This window comes from Pipra filicauda, unplaced genomic scaffold (assembly GCF_003945595.2).
Source record: "Pipra filicauda isolate LSUMZ 115617 unplaced genomic scaffold, ASM394559v2 scaffold498_size1627759_pilon, whole genome shotgun sequence".
Lineage (NCBI taxonomy): Eukaryota > Metazoa > Chordata > Aves > Passeriformes > Pipridae > Pipra > Pipra filicauda.
This window is the reverse complement of record NW_024104640.1, coordinates 1,516,078-1,530,497: the sequence shown is the minus strand read 5'-3', so window position 1 is coordinate 1,530,497 and position 14,420 is coordinate 1,516,078. Positions and strand designations below refer to the sequence as shown.

Sequence of the window (14,420 nt, the reverse complement as noted above, 5' to 3'; positions counted from 1 at the left end):
CAGAGGGGCTGGAGAGCAGCCAGGCAGGGAGGGAGCTGGGAGTGGGGATGGACAGGGAGCTGAACAGGAGCCAGAGTGTGCCCAGGGGGACAAGGAGGCCAATGGATCCTGGCCTGGCTCAGGAACAGGGTGGCCAACAGGGCCAGGGAAGTGATTCTGCCCCTGGACTCAGTGCTGGTGAGGCCACCCCTGGAGTGCTGTGTCCAGTTCTGGGCCCTCAGCTCAGGAAGGACATGGAGGGGCTGGAGCAGGGCCAGAGAAGGGCAACAAGGCTGGGGAAGGGACTGGAGCACAAGTGCTGAGGGGAGAGGCTGAGGGAGCTGGGGGGGCTCAGCCTGGAGAAGAGGAGGCTCAGGGGAGACCTCCTCACTCTCTGCAACTCCCTGACAGGAGGGGGGAGCCAGGGGGGGGTTGGTCTCTTTTCCCAGGCAACCATCAGCAAGACAAGAGGGCTGGGTCTGCAGCTGTGCCAGGGGAGGGTTAGGTTGGATATTAGGAAGAATTCTTTGCAGAGAGGGTGCTCAGCCATTGGAATGGGCTGCCCAGGGAGGGGGTGGATTCTCCGTCCCTGGAGGTGTTTAAGGACAGACTGGATGTGGCATCAGTGCCATGGGCTGGGAACCACGGCGGGGTTGGATCAAGGGTTGGACTGGATGATCTGGGAGGTCCCTTCCAACCCAGCTGATTCTGTCATTCTATGAACACAGCAGGAAAACAACTGCTCAGGGTCTGTACCAAGAGCAAGGAAGGACCTGGGACTGCTCCCGAGAGCCTCTTTCTAACAAATGGAACAGCTCAGCACTTCTCAGGGGCAGCTCGAAACATTCTCTGCCAAGGAAATGTTTCACCTCCTGTTTCCTCCAGGAAATAAAGTCAACTGAAGGCCTGTCCTGCCCCCACATGGCTGGAGATCCCCCTTCCACATTCCCACTGCGTGAGGGGGAGGCTTTTCCAGCCCCAGCCATGGGTTTGGGCTCTGCTATTGCCCTGTGAGTACCCAGATCCTCCAGCAGGAGCGAGGGACCCCCAAATCCCACGGATGCTCTGCCTGCACCTACAAACAAAAATGGAACTTTGCCACCCCAAGACCACCAGCAAGACTCAGCCTCTTTCAAGGTTTTCCTTTCCAGCCTCCATGATCATCACCCAATACCTGGTACGTTTCCACAGGTCTGTTTTCCATATTTAAATCCCAGATCTTCACTGACAGATAATCTCTAGTCATCATATATCGACCACTATGGCTAAATTTGACATCAGATATGGAAGAGATGATTTCAGAGAAGAACGATCTGTTGCTAGGATCTTCTGGTTCTTCAAACACTGTAAAAACGAGACAGGCATTTCAAGAGTAAATTTGTGTCTCTTCAAGATACACCCAAATCAGATTGTTTTCTCAACAAGCTTTCCACACTGGGCTACTCTGTGTTATATAAAACAGCTTTAGGGAGAAACCCTTATAATACAGTTGCCATACCCTGAAATTCATTTCACATATCAAGGTCAGGTTCTAAACAAGCAAATTACTTGGTAATATGTGAAATCTTCACTCATTTGTGCAAGATTTCCAGCATCAAGTGGTATTTGACTCTGAAGTCTGCAGTGTCTACACTGACTCCCCAGCTGAAGCTGCTGCTCATTCAAGTGCTGTGTCCAGTTCTGGGCCCTCAGCTCAGGAAGGACATGGAGGGGCTGGAGCAGGTCCAGAGAAGGGCAACAAGGCTGGGGAAGGGACTGGAGCACAAGTGCTGGGAGGAGAGGCTGAGGGAGCTGGGGGGGCTCAGCCTGGAGAAGAGGAGGCTCAGGGGAGACCTCCTCACTCTCTGCAACTCCCTGACAGGAGGAGGGAGCCGGGGGGGGGTTGGTCTCTTTTCCCAGGCAACTATCAGCAAGACAAGAGGGCTGGGTCTGCAGCTGTGCCAGGGGAGGGTTAGGTTGGAGATTAGGAAGAATTTCTTTGCAGAGAGGGTGCTCAGCCATTGGAATGGGCTGCCCAGGGAAGGGGGGGATTCTCCATCCCTGGAGGTTTTTAAGCAGAGACTGGATGTGGCATCAGTGCCATGGGCTGGGAACCACGGCGGGGTTGGATCAAGGGTTGGACTGGATGATCTCGGAGGTCCCTTCCAACCCAGCTGATTCTGGGATTCTGTGATTCTATGATTCTGTGATTCTATGATTCTGTGATTCTCTACTTTGGCCAAATACGAATCTAAATTTCAGACTTATTTAGATTTTGTACCCCACAGAAATCCAATATGAACACACTCCCACCCTCCAGCCAGATGTCCCACTGCCCATGAGACACTGCAAAGGGGTGACAACTCACACTTTGAGTGTCTGTCACAGAGAGCTGACGCCCTCATGTCGCAGAGGCGGATGGTGCCTTTACTGCTGCTGTACACGAAGGTGCTGCAGCTGTTGGGGTGGAACTCGGCGGCCGTGATCACCTCCGTGAGCTCCTCCATGTTGGCAGGCTTGATATCTACAATGTCTGCAGCACCCTGATAAGGAATCTGCTCTGCTCTGCACAAGGGATTTCGGATTTTTGCATTCAGCAAAGCTCTGCTGGGCCTGAGGAACCCGGTCATAAACCAGGTAAAAGTTAAAATCAATTTGCCTGGAAAGCAAAATGGTAACATCACATTCTCCATCAGTTTGAAATTAATTCTTCTAACAGCAAAACCTTCTTTATTTCTGCTCCACTGCAGCAGTAATTAGTTCTGTGCTATGGATTATCACCCGAGTTTTTCATACAGAACTTAATTTTGCTAAATTCTAAGTAAGCTATTACATTATAATTAAAAACATAGCACAGGTTGCCCAAAGAAGCTGTGGCTGCCCCATCCCTAGAAGTGTCCAGGGCCAGGTTGGAGCAACCTGGGCTAGTGGAAGGTGTCCTTGCCCGTGGCAGGGGGTGGAACAAGGTGATCTCTAAGATCCCTTCCAACTCAAACCATTCCATGATTTCCTTGTGCTCTCCAAAAGCCCCTACAATTACCAAGGAGAAATAACATGGAGAAAACATGGTACACAAAACACTTCTCATGAAAGCAAATAAAATCCAACAGTTTCCTTGTCCCCATCCCACCAAACAATGGCAAAAGGATACTAAAACTCCTGTCTGTGATTTCTAGGTGCCACAGGTTGATCCGCAGGTCGTCTGCAGACAAATACGTTTCATAATCACTATTGATGGAGATGGAATTGATGTGATACGTGTGAGCATTGGCAAATATCCTCCGGGGACTGGCTTCCACCATGAGGTCCATGGGCCTGAACACTGGCACCTGCAACACACACAGCAAGGCAGGTTGGAGGGGGGAACACACTACCAACACCAGCACCTAAAATCACAGTCCTTCGACACACCGAGCTGGCTGAAATATCTCAAATATCAGCACTTAAAATCACAGTCCTTCGACACACCGAGCTGGCTGAAATATCTCAAAAGCACCTCAGAAGTAAATATTTCTGTGGCATCACAGAAAAATTAAGGATCGATGGGGCAGTTACTCCCTGGTCTGTGCTGGGGGAGGGAGAGAGGAATGACCTGAACGTGGCCGGTCCAGAGTGAACGACTCACCCGTAGTGTTGTAACTGTAGTAGGATCCCTATACCGTCCATCTTCCTCCTTTAAATTATAACCCTCTGGTCTTTTGTCCCTTTCACTGATTTTCCATAACTTTATTGTTTTATCTGAAATGAAAACAGGCACAGTTTTAAAATGGGAGCTGTGGCAGAGACACCAGTTGTCACCGCTGATGCCTTCGAACAAGACAAGGCCGCCCACGAGCACCAAAAAAGACAAAAATGCTGCTTGGGGAAAACAAGGCAAGATAAAAAGCATTAAAAAACCTCCTCCACGGTTTGTTCTTTTTATAAAAGAAGTTAGAGCCAAGTTTCATTTAGGACAGGGATTGTCATGAATAATGTAAGCTCTGGCACAGGGACTCACACACATGAAGGTGCTGAGCGGTGCTGGGTGAAGCCCCTGGGCTACAAAGCAACCAAATCCCAAATCCCAAATCCCCCCCCCTGTGCCCAGGGAAGCCAAAAGAGCCACAACCCCAGATACTTGCATTTAAACCCAGCTTGATTCCAGCCTTTTGGCAGTGGAGAGGGTTAGACCCAATCCTAACAGCAAACCTACAAAGTAACACACGACCACGACAAATAAAGTCACAACTTACCATTTGTAGACAATAAAAACTGAGCAGCATTTTTCTGGGGTAACCACCTAATTTTGTTGATCTTCTCTTCAATTTCTAAACTTTTCAAGTAGTCAAACTCTGGTTCATGGCTTTGAAAGGTACTGTAAACATTGTATTCTCCCCTACTGTGAGACTGGGTTTTGTTCTAAAAAGAGAATTAAATGATCAAGTTACATATGCAATGGACAGAGTATGCTTTGCAAGGCTGATTTATTTTAACAAGTCTGTAGAACAGACAAACACAGGATTATCTCTCTTGCAAGAATTTGATTAGGGTTTCTACTATTTTGGCTAAGAAAACCTCAGAGAAAAAACAGTTATTGCAGCAACTTGTGATTCCTAAAGTTTCCAGAAATTCCCCTGGGCCATGTGAATATCCAGCGAGTTCTCATATCAATTCCAAGAAGCTGAATATAAAAACTATTTTGCCTAAACATTTTCTTTAAAAACAAACAAACAAATAAACAAACAAAAATCTTCATTATTCTCTCTCATCTTTAATTTTTCCACCTTGGCTTTTTTAAGGAGAATATTCCTTCCCCTACTACCCAGACACACATATGGCAGATCTACTCAGTGAGTACGTTCAGCTCTCCAGGCACACTATGGAAATCCCACATGTCACCTCTAAATTTGTACCAGCAGCTCCACTATTCTGGTTTATAATCCCCACGTTCCCTGAGAGCTTCTAAACTGCTTAAGAAGCTTTTTTCTTCCTCATTCTAGAAGGGGAAAAAAAAAAAACACCTTAACACCTCTGCTGAACACATCTCTGACACTGGAGTCACCCCTGCAAGGTGGAAATGCTTGGAAAACTGAAACCCACCCGGATTTGCATGATCCCCTCTCCAAAAGCTGTGGTTTAGACTGCACTGCATGGACTGAACCCTCAATTCCCTGCCATGGATGATGGAAAACTGGAGCCATTTGTGCCCCAGCGCTCCCCACGGGCACCTGAACTGGGCTCCAGCTGAATTCAGTGATTTATTCCTGTCCCACCCACTGCAGGCATTGCACCATCAGATGCCTTTGCTGTGATAGCTGCTCTTGACTGGGGACTTTGCTCCTTCCTCCTCCTGTGTCTCACGTCCTCTGCTCCTTTCAGCCCTCAGGACCTCCCCCAAACACACGTCTGTCACATTCCTCCCATGGTTTTCTGCTGCTTCATCCCCTCACACTGAGAGCTGTCAGGAATTCTGACACTTCAAAATAAGCTGAGGGGGGGAGGGAAAAAGTGGACAAAATGCTTAGAAATCAAATTTGGCACTGGAATTCTGCACCACACCTCTCCCTTCCAGGCTTTCCCACCCTGGAGAACGGAAGGGACTTTGTTCCAAGTCTCAGTTAGAACTAACAAGTGGAGCTGGGTCGCTGCAGGGAAAGGAAATCCATTGTGCTGTAGGAAATGCCTTAGGAAATTCAGGCAACTTTCCTTCAACTCCATGCTTACCATAATGATGGAGGCTTAAATAGTCTGTGTGTGTATTCTAGTAAAACTCCACAGGAGCAGAATAATACCTAAAGCCAATAATATATGAAATCCATCCTGGGGAGAAAAGCAAAATCTAAAAACTATCTCATGGTGCTCAAAGCAAAAAAAATCAATCAAACCAAGGAGAGGTGTTGGCCCAAGTGCCTGATGTTAAAATGCAACTGAGGTAATTACAGGCTGCCCACGCAAATTCCTGCCCAGTTTCTGTGAGATCCACACTCATTTCCTGCCTGGTGCTGCTCTGATGTCACTGCCTGCCACATTCCAGCCCGGAGGTGGCACCACTTTGGCAGTGGGTAGAGTCCCACAGGTTTGTACAGCTCTGTGTTCTGGTAGTGTTGCAGGTGTGGCCTACAAAGCCCTGGAATGCAGCAGCAGAGAAGGGGGCACAGAAATCCAAGTTAAATACTCGTATTTTAGGTACTTTCACATATAAAACCTGCTCCAGACAGTTGTGTGTGTGTGGCAGAACTAACTACAGGGAATCAAGTCCCCGCTGTCCGTTCCCTAAAAAGTCCAGCAGTCAAATTATGCCAAAAATAATCCTTTGTAACTTAATGTGCCAACCCAGGTGGTTCTTCCCACAGCTGGATCCCAGATCAGAAGGATGGGAGCCAGGGGTTACACACCAAAAAACAAGGAGTGCCTCAAACACAGCTCAGGGGAACAGGCAATGAGCTCTGAGTTACGTTAAAGCACCCTTAAAGGAATCAAGGTAAAACTCAAAAGAGTTGAAAAATAATTTAAAAAAACAATAGAAAGAAAACAACAAAAAGCCACCAAACACCTGAGGAGTTGGTGCCAGAGGAGCTGGGCAGGGCAGGGCAGCCCCCACTAGATGTCAGCACTGACCGAGGGGATTTACTGGGATCGGGAAGGTGTGATTCCCACGTGCCAGCACAGAGCAACTTGAGCTGGGAATTCCTGCGGTTTGGGATTTTTGGGATTGAAACTGAACAAACCACTAAGGAAAAAGCGACAGCCTGACGTTTCTGGGCGGGGAGGTGACATCTCCCTGGAATATCCTGGATTATCCTCTCCCTGGAATACATTCTAACCAAAACAACTTCCAACCTCAGCCTTAGTTTAAAAAAAAAACAGGCACTCCAGCTCAGCTTTCCACCTCCAACATGGGATTAGAGCCCAAAGATCAAAGGAACAAGGGTTAAATGAGAAGATCCCTTTGCTGTTATGGTTGTGTGATTCTACCTGACTGATATCAGAATGGAAAAGGACATCTGAGGTCACAGCCACACACTTGCTTAAGGGTTACTTTTAATTTCCCCAGCTCCAGTGAAATCTGAAATCATCATCCCAGCCAGGCAGAGCCATTGGAAGAACCAACTTCAGCTCCCTCAAGGCCTTTCCTGTCCTACCCCCACTTTCTGGTTTTCACTTTACACATTCTTTAGACCACATTAAGAATGCATAAAATAATTCCTATGGGTGTCACAAAGTTCTCAATCATTTCTTTACTCTTAAATGTCATTATTTTCATCACTCCTGACACAGACATTCACTTTGTCTACAGTTTTTTATAAAAGCATGCTCCTTTTCTTTAAAAAGGGAATGGATAAGAACAGAACATTTAATATGGTGTAATTAGACAGACTCACCTCCTGCTCCTGCTGAAAGATGACAACTCTCCCTCCCTTGTCTCCTGTTGCTAACAACTCTCCAGAATGGTTAAATTCTACTGTAGAAATTATATCCGCTGCAGAAAAACAGAAATAACCCCCCCAGTTCATAATTCTTCTCATTACCAAGTGACCAAGAAAACTATGACAAGTGTAAAAGAAAATCCGTACTTCGATTTAAGGATATTTGTATTATAAAATGCAAATAATTTCTTTTAAAATAGAGCAGTCATTTTTTAAACTTTACATGTGAAAAGCAGTAAGAGTTCACCATGCTAAAGGCTCACTGTTCTGCATTACTTGGTTTTTAAAGGTTTTATATCTTGTTATGTTTTCTGCTATGACTCTACTTCAGCTGTACCAGCACAGAGAAACCGTGTACATAAATATTCCTACCTTTATTTTCCCAGTTATTCCTGATAGAGGATTTAAATACAATCATTACCCACATGATCTTAAAGCATCTTTTTTTTTTTTTTTAAGGATTCTATACACATTTGACAACTTAAGGGCAAAAGGTACCAGGGTAGAGAAGTTCAGACATCGGTGTCTAAGGAATGCAAGGAACAAACAGGTACAGAAAATTAGGAAATAAACTCATCAGTCTCTGAAAAACTTAAGTATTTCTTCTGGATGAGGAAGGTTTGCATGACCACAAGTATTTTTATCAGTGCTAAAATTAAATAGTGATATACACAGACAAGAAGAGCAATCCCTAGTATCAAACTGAGCTGTTCCCACAGCAAAAAGGACAAGTTACAATCACAATTCCCATTTCCAGGTGCACACCTTGCCCCTCGTACTCTCCAGTACAGAATCAGAAGCCAAACCATCTTTCAAACACCAGACTGCAACACAATATAAACCTCATTTCCTGCAGGAGAAACTACCTGAGAGTTTTTCCACACACAAGTCTTCAGGGGACTTTACTCCCCCAGCAGTCAAACGGAGATAAACAGTATTTCCTACAGGGTGGTTTCCTTATAGAATCTCCATCTCATAACATTTCATTCCCAGCATTTTAGAGTTGCAAAAGGTTGGTATCTGCTCGACTTGGAGCTGAACCACAGCTCCACTGTGCCCTGCTATGTCCCATTAAAGCTTAAACTGCCCCATGGATCACCCCATCCACCCCCTGCCCTGGTTATCTGCTCAAAAATGGATTTAAATTCCCCAAGAACACGGAGTTAAGGATAAAAATATGATGTCACCTTGCACACAGATAAACCAGGGTCCAGATCTCACACAGAAAAACTGGGGTCTGGGGGCACATCTTCTCCCCCCTGGAAGGCAGTGGTTACCTCAGCCAGCCCTTCATTTGTCACGTGTTTGTGCCCCAGATGAAGTGATTTCTCTCCCATCTGTGAGGCTGCAGAGCACTCAGCTGAAGAGCTGCCATTAAATATGGACCTTTCACAGGTGAAAGGGGTATAAAGAATTAATCAAAGCCAGCGAAAGAGTGAAGTGCAAACCAAAAAATCTCATTTAGACCATGCCACACACTGCAAACCACATCACTGATGGGAAGAGACCTTAAGGAAGTTATCAATTAATTGGAGAAGAACAAGGCAACTGAGCTCTCAGCAGTGAGAAGTACACAGAATAATTACCATTGTGAAAAACACACACTGAACAGGCTATGACAGTCTTGGGAAGATGATACAGCAAGTTATCAGCAGATCCAATGTGTCTCCATGGCAGAAAAGAGCAAAGGAAAAATTGCCTTAAAAATCTTATATATCTATCTAGGAATAGATGGATAAATTCATCCTTGTACTTATTTGGTGAAAGTTTCACAAAGTCAAAAGCCTTATAACTGGAACAGGCAGCAACAACAGCCAGAAAAGCCTTAAATTAAGGGTGAAATCTCCATTTTCTTAGGTCTGATCATATATGTTCTGTATTTACTAATAATACAAGTCTCATATATAGCAGTTATTTGTAGTTATCCCAGCCATTAATGCCTTTTACATTTATTTTAACTTTCAGGATCATCCAAGCTTTCCCCCAGTGATCTCCAAGCTACAGGTCCTGCTTTGTCACAGACTCAACTGCACAAATGAACTTTCTGCACTTCCAAAGAGTCCAACGGGCTCAGTCAGGGGTGCCAAGGTCCTGAAAGCTCCCCAGTGCCTGAGGGACACCCTGCAGATCATTCCAAGTACTTAGATCAGTTTTAAATTAAAGACAAAATCCATTCCTTAGCAGCAATTCCAATGGAAAAATATTAATTAGTTTTTAAACTCCAGATAAATCAATAAATGCCATGTGAGCGACCTTGGACTGTTCCCTTTCCAAAATGTCCTAAGGAAGGGACAGAAAACCTGGTTTCTGTTGGAGGGCTGAGATGCTGATTTCACACAGGAATCAGCACTGGAGAGCAAAACAACCAGTGGTACCTCCCAACCCAGTAACTCCCCCTTTGGAATACCACATTCCCATACCTTGGCCAGAGACAGAGCCAGACATCAGGGCACTGCTGATGAGCTGGGAGGGTTTAATGGTGTGGGAGAACTGACAGGGGAAGCATTTCATGTGCCACAGGGCACTGATTGGCCTGGGGATTCTCATCTCTGTTAACACTCTCCTCGCCAAAAGAAAAAAATCAGTCTTATCCTTCTCTTTTCCAGTGGTAATTGTAATTCCTGTAGGATTGTTTCAGTCCTGCAGCACCACGACAGCCAAGGGGCATCCCCAGCCTTGCTGCCTCCTCCCTGTGTCCCTGCTGTTTGTGCTCCAGCAGCTCCAGGAGCTGCTCCACATGCTGCTAAATGATCCTAACCCATCCCTTCCCAACACTGCTGAGTGATCCTAACCCATCCCTTCCCAACGCTGCTGAGTGATCCTAACCCATCCCTTCCTAACTCATCCCTTCCCAAGGCTGCTGAGTGCTCCTAACCCATCCACTGCAAGTGTGCAGGTTTTAAAGCACCACAGGGCAGCAGCAAACACACAAAATTAAGGTTATGATTCTGACAGAAACAAAAACCAGGAGAGAAATGTGTATTTCCATTCTTGCAGTGCACCTGCACCAAGTTTCTCCCTCTTGCATCACTTGGGTCCCACAGCTCAGGGGTTACTACAGCACTTACAAATACTTCTTTGCACAGATCTATACATTTGGCCTTTGGTCCCACATAAATATCCCTTTATAGCACTTACTGTTGTAGAAACACTTCTGAGACTACTAAAGACTTCCAAATAATGGCTTTCAGTGACCTGAAAGCAAATGGGTGGCGGGGTGGGAATCACCTGCACAACCTGAAATCCATTTATGAGGGGAAATGTTTTGCAGCAGGTCGAGCAAAACACTATGAAAACACAGAGCTACTACACAGCTGTACCCTGACCTCAAAGAAATGGAATCTACAGCCAAATCATGCCACTGATCCCCAAAATCTCAAACTGCCAAGAGAGGCTTTGGCCTCTGAGCCATCAGCACATGGAGACAGGGCAGAGTCTGCTTTCCCTGCAGTCATCCAAAGCTCCTGACAGCCCTCCCAGACACAGCAGCTACAACCCAGTGAGGGTTTCTTTTCCTTCTGCACATCATCTGTATTTTCCCAACCTGCTCTAAGCTTTTTATGTATCCCTTCAATGAGACATCTTCACTTCTGAAGTGCTCCAACAGAAATCAGAACCACCAGCAAGGATCAGACACTTCACTGGATTCAAGCACGACTGGATTTGTCCATGGCAGACACGGAGGCAGGAATCTGAGGAACCAAAGGAACTAAAACAAGGGGACAGGCAAAGGGAAGGGGGAAAGACACTTCTCTCAAAGCTTAAGCAAGGCCCTGAGGCCACTGAGCCAGTGCAGTGGGAAGGTGACCAGTTCAAAGGAAGAAAAAGCAAATTCTGTTGTTCAAAGACAGATGAATAAAGGAATCCAACGGGAATAAAGGAATCCAACGGGAATAAAGGAATCCAACAGGAATAAAGGAATCCAACAGATCTCCAATGCCTTTTGCCCTGTTAAAAGCCATGTTTGAAACAAGAAGAATTCAGTGACAGGTATTCAATGACCTTCCCCACTGCCCAGTGAGTGCAGAACCAGAACCACACACGCACTGGCACCAGCAAGATCCCTAAATATCCCAGCAAGGGTTGGGCTGAAGTTTTATTCCATGGAAGAAGGGAATAAAACAGCTCCATCAATCCAAACAATACTGTAATCCAATGACTTGGTTCCAGAAGGCCCATCAGAAACCTGAAAAGCAATTCTGTATTAAATTTGTTTCCAATAATAGAATAAAAGGGATTTTATTAGTAGAGAAGAGGCTATCTATTTTAATGTACCATGAACTTTCTATAAACTCTGCTTATAAAACATGCTTGGTAGGCAAAACATGTCACCTACTCTCCAGCAGAGAGTCAATCATGGCAGGAACAAAGAGAGTCTTTATTCCACCAGACCTAAAAGGTTTCTGTGCAAGTTTTGGGACTCATGTTGATCTGCTGCCTAAGCAGAGAGCAAGTAAATCAGTGTGTTTACACAAGTGGAGCAAACTCCTGATGTTTCCAAGGACTGAACAAAGAATTGTAGTATTTAAAAAGCATTTTAGGACTTCTTTCATTGTTTATACACCTTCCCAGTGGCTCAAAATACCATTTCTGGAATTTTCCAAAGGAGCAACTCCAATCTCATCCATAATGTAGAGAAGTTACTTAGTCTGGATGGTAATTCTGTCCTGAAAACACAATTCACCGGCCTCATGCAGAGCCCACTTCCTCAGTTTGCCAGCTCTAAGGGTAGAAGAAGCTATTTTGATCCAACTAAACATCGACTGATCATTCCAAGGATACTTCAGAAACTGTATCCAACGGGAAACACTAAGAAACCCACTTTTAGGATTACTGTTAAAATCTAAGGAAGCTCAAAAAGCCTCAGAGTGAGGAAGCAGCACAGGAATGGATGAATTCAAAGCACAATTGCTGAGCATAGCTGAGCCATTCTTCCTAGATTGTCTCCAAAGAGAACAAGAGATCTCTCCAGGAGAATTTGCACACCTTAAGTGCCTGGAAATCACTCGTGGATTGTTCCTTTCCAATCCAGGGTGAAGCAAAACCTCCCTGCTTCAGGCCCCTGAACAGATGCAGCTTCCAAAAGCTCCAGGTCAAGTCACAGCTAATGACAGAAAATTGTGCCTTTTGATTGGACTTTCTTGTTTCCAGTAGTGATTTTGTTGTGGAGCTACATGCTTCATTGTTGGGGAAAAAAAATACAATGAAAAACACTGGAGAGAAAACAAAAGCTCTTCCAAGGCTTCAAATATTTGAAGCAGCTACACAATGCACTGAGTCATCCCACCAGCACCCCCTTGTTTGGGATTTGGATTTACTACATTTATCAGGAGCCCTGATATGTTGTGTATTAATCTCTGAAGGTAGACAGTGAGGTGTTAATCTCCAAGTGAACAGGAAGGCTGTTTAAATAAGATAAAGGAAGAGTGACCACACATGTGTGATGCAGAGAAGAGCTCCCAGCCCAGGGTACCACAAGTGCACACTCCTGGGGAGGAGCAGGACAGCCAAAGGGCAGCCACTGCTCAGTGCTGAGGGCATAAAAGAAAGTACCCTCTGCATTCCAGCCTCATCCCTAATTTATGTATGTGCAGAGGGGGAAGGGAACACCAGGACTGTGTGCTTCAAAGTTGCCATGAGCAGTTTTACTATTGACTTCATTTCCCTTCTCTTCATTCACTTGCAAGAGCGATTCCCTGCATTCATTCCCCTTCCCTGCATTCATTCCAGCTCTCCGAAGTGACTAGGCAACAAATCCAAAGGCAGCTGGGAGAAGGCATTCCTACTGTTCAATCTACTGCTCAAGAGTCGTTCCAGAAGGCCTTTAAATAGATCTCTTCTCTAGCAGGCACGGCATGAAAAATATATGAATTCCTCACACATATGGGGATGGGAAGAAATACACGGAAATACAGAAAAAGAGGTTCTTACCCTTGGGGCAAAAATCCTCCCTCCTGTGCTGCCAGGCTTTGCCAGAGCCAGCTGGCTACTTGTTCTCTCCCAGGTCCCAGCCCTGGAATTGTGCTGCAGAGCTGCCCTCCTTAGCAGGGAGGGGAATTTGTGTGCTGGCCAAGGCTGTGCTCAGAGCTGCTGGCCCTGCCAGGGCAGAGCACAAACACAGGGGAGCCCAGGCTGCAGCTCCAGCAGGCAGGAATTAGGCTGGGCCTGTTGGGGAGCCCAGGCTGCAGCTCCAGCAGGCAGGAATGAGCCTGGGTCTGTTGGGGAGCCCAGGCTGCAGCTCCAGCAGGCAGGAATTAGGCTGGGCCTGTTGGTCTCTGTGAATCCAGGAGCTCTACAGAGAGGAAGGAAGGTTTACAGACCGTTCCCTGCACGTTCATTCCAAGAGCTCCAGGCCCTGGGATGCTGGAAGTGAAAAACACCCAGTCATGACACACTCGGCACTGAGCTGGGCTGGAAGCAGCTGGTGCTGTTTGGTGAAGATGCACTTCAGGGTTGGGACCCTCCCAGTTTCATCCCTATCTGTGTGTGACATACAGACAGCACTCTCCAAACACATAGAACTTCACGCCTCAAATTCACTGCATCAATTACTCACCCAAATAACCAAACAGAAACACTGCCAAGCAGGCCTAACCCCCCTGCTTTCCCTCTATTTCCTACACTTCTCTATATTCCCATTTCTGTTCTTTTATTCACTTTCTTCTCCTTGCTCCAACTTTGCCAATCTTTGAGAAAAGATATCACTGGGCAAGTTCTAGTTCAACTCTGGACTTGGAAGTCAGAGTGATTTACTTATCATTATTATTATTATTATTATACATTTTATTTTTAATTTTTTATTTAGCTCCCTAAAATGAAAGTTGGACAATTCTTAATTAAGCTTTTCCTGTCACTTCCTAGGCCACATTAACATGCCTTCCTTGCTCCCAGGTAAGCAAGGAACTCCTCCAGAGTATCCTCAAGTGCCACATCCTTCTGAGATCACTCTTTGTGCTGTCACATCCATGTATTACCAGTGACAGTAAGACCACTCTGTTATCAACAGCCTTCAGAAGCAGGAGCTGGAATTCAGTCACTTTTTTTGTAGTGGAAGGA

At 45.8% G+C, this 14,420-nt stretch overlaps 1 protein-coding gene across 2 annotated transcripts in view; it reads right to left on the bottom strand.

Annotated features, from left to right (window-relative positions):
- Positions 1-683: 683 nt before the first annotated feature.
- Positions 684-14,420, bottom strand: part of PPP2R2A (protein phosphatase 2 regulatory subunit Balpha) — a 33,664-nt gene continuing 19,927 nt past the window's right edge. The window contains exons 3-8 of one of the 2 annotated variants that reach the window (XM_039386652.1): positions 7,320-7,417; positions 4,191-4,356; positions 3,584-3,696; positions 3,110-3,287; positions 2,327-2,491; positions 684-1,323 (exon numbers count right to left, since the gene is read on the bottom strand). In XM_039386652.1, coding sequence (XP_039242586.1) covers positions 1,112-1,323; positions 2,327-2,491; positions 3,110-3,287; positions 3,584-3,696; positions 4,191-4,356; positions 7,320-7,417 — 932 coding nt within the window. In that variant the 3' untranslated portion in view covers positions 684-1,111. The remainder of the gene's footprint in view (positions 1,324-2,326; positions 2,492-3,109; positions 3,288-3,583; positions 3,697-4,190; positions 4,357-7,319; positions 7,418-14,420) is intronic. The other variant, XM_039386653.1, reaches the window with a different exon arrangement.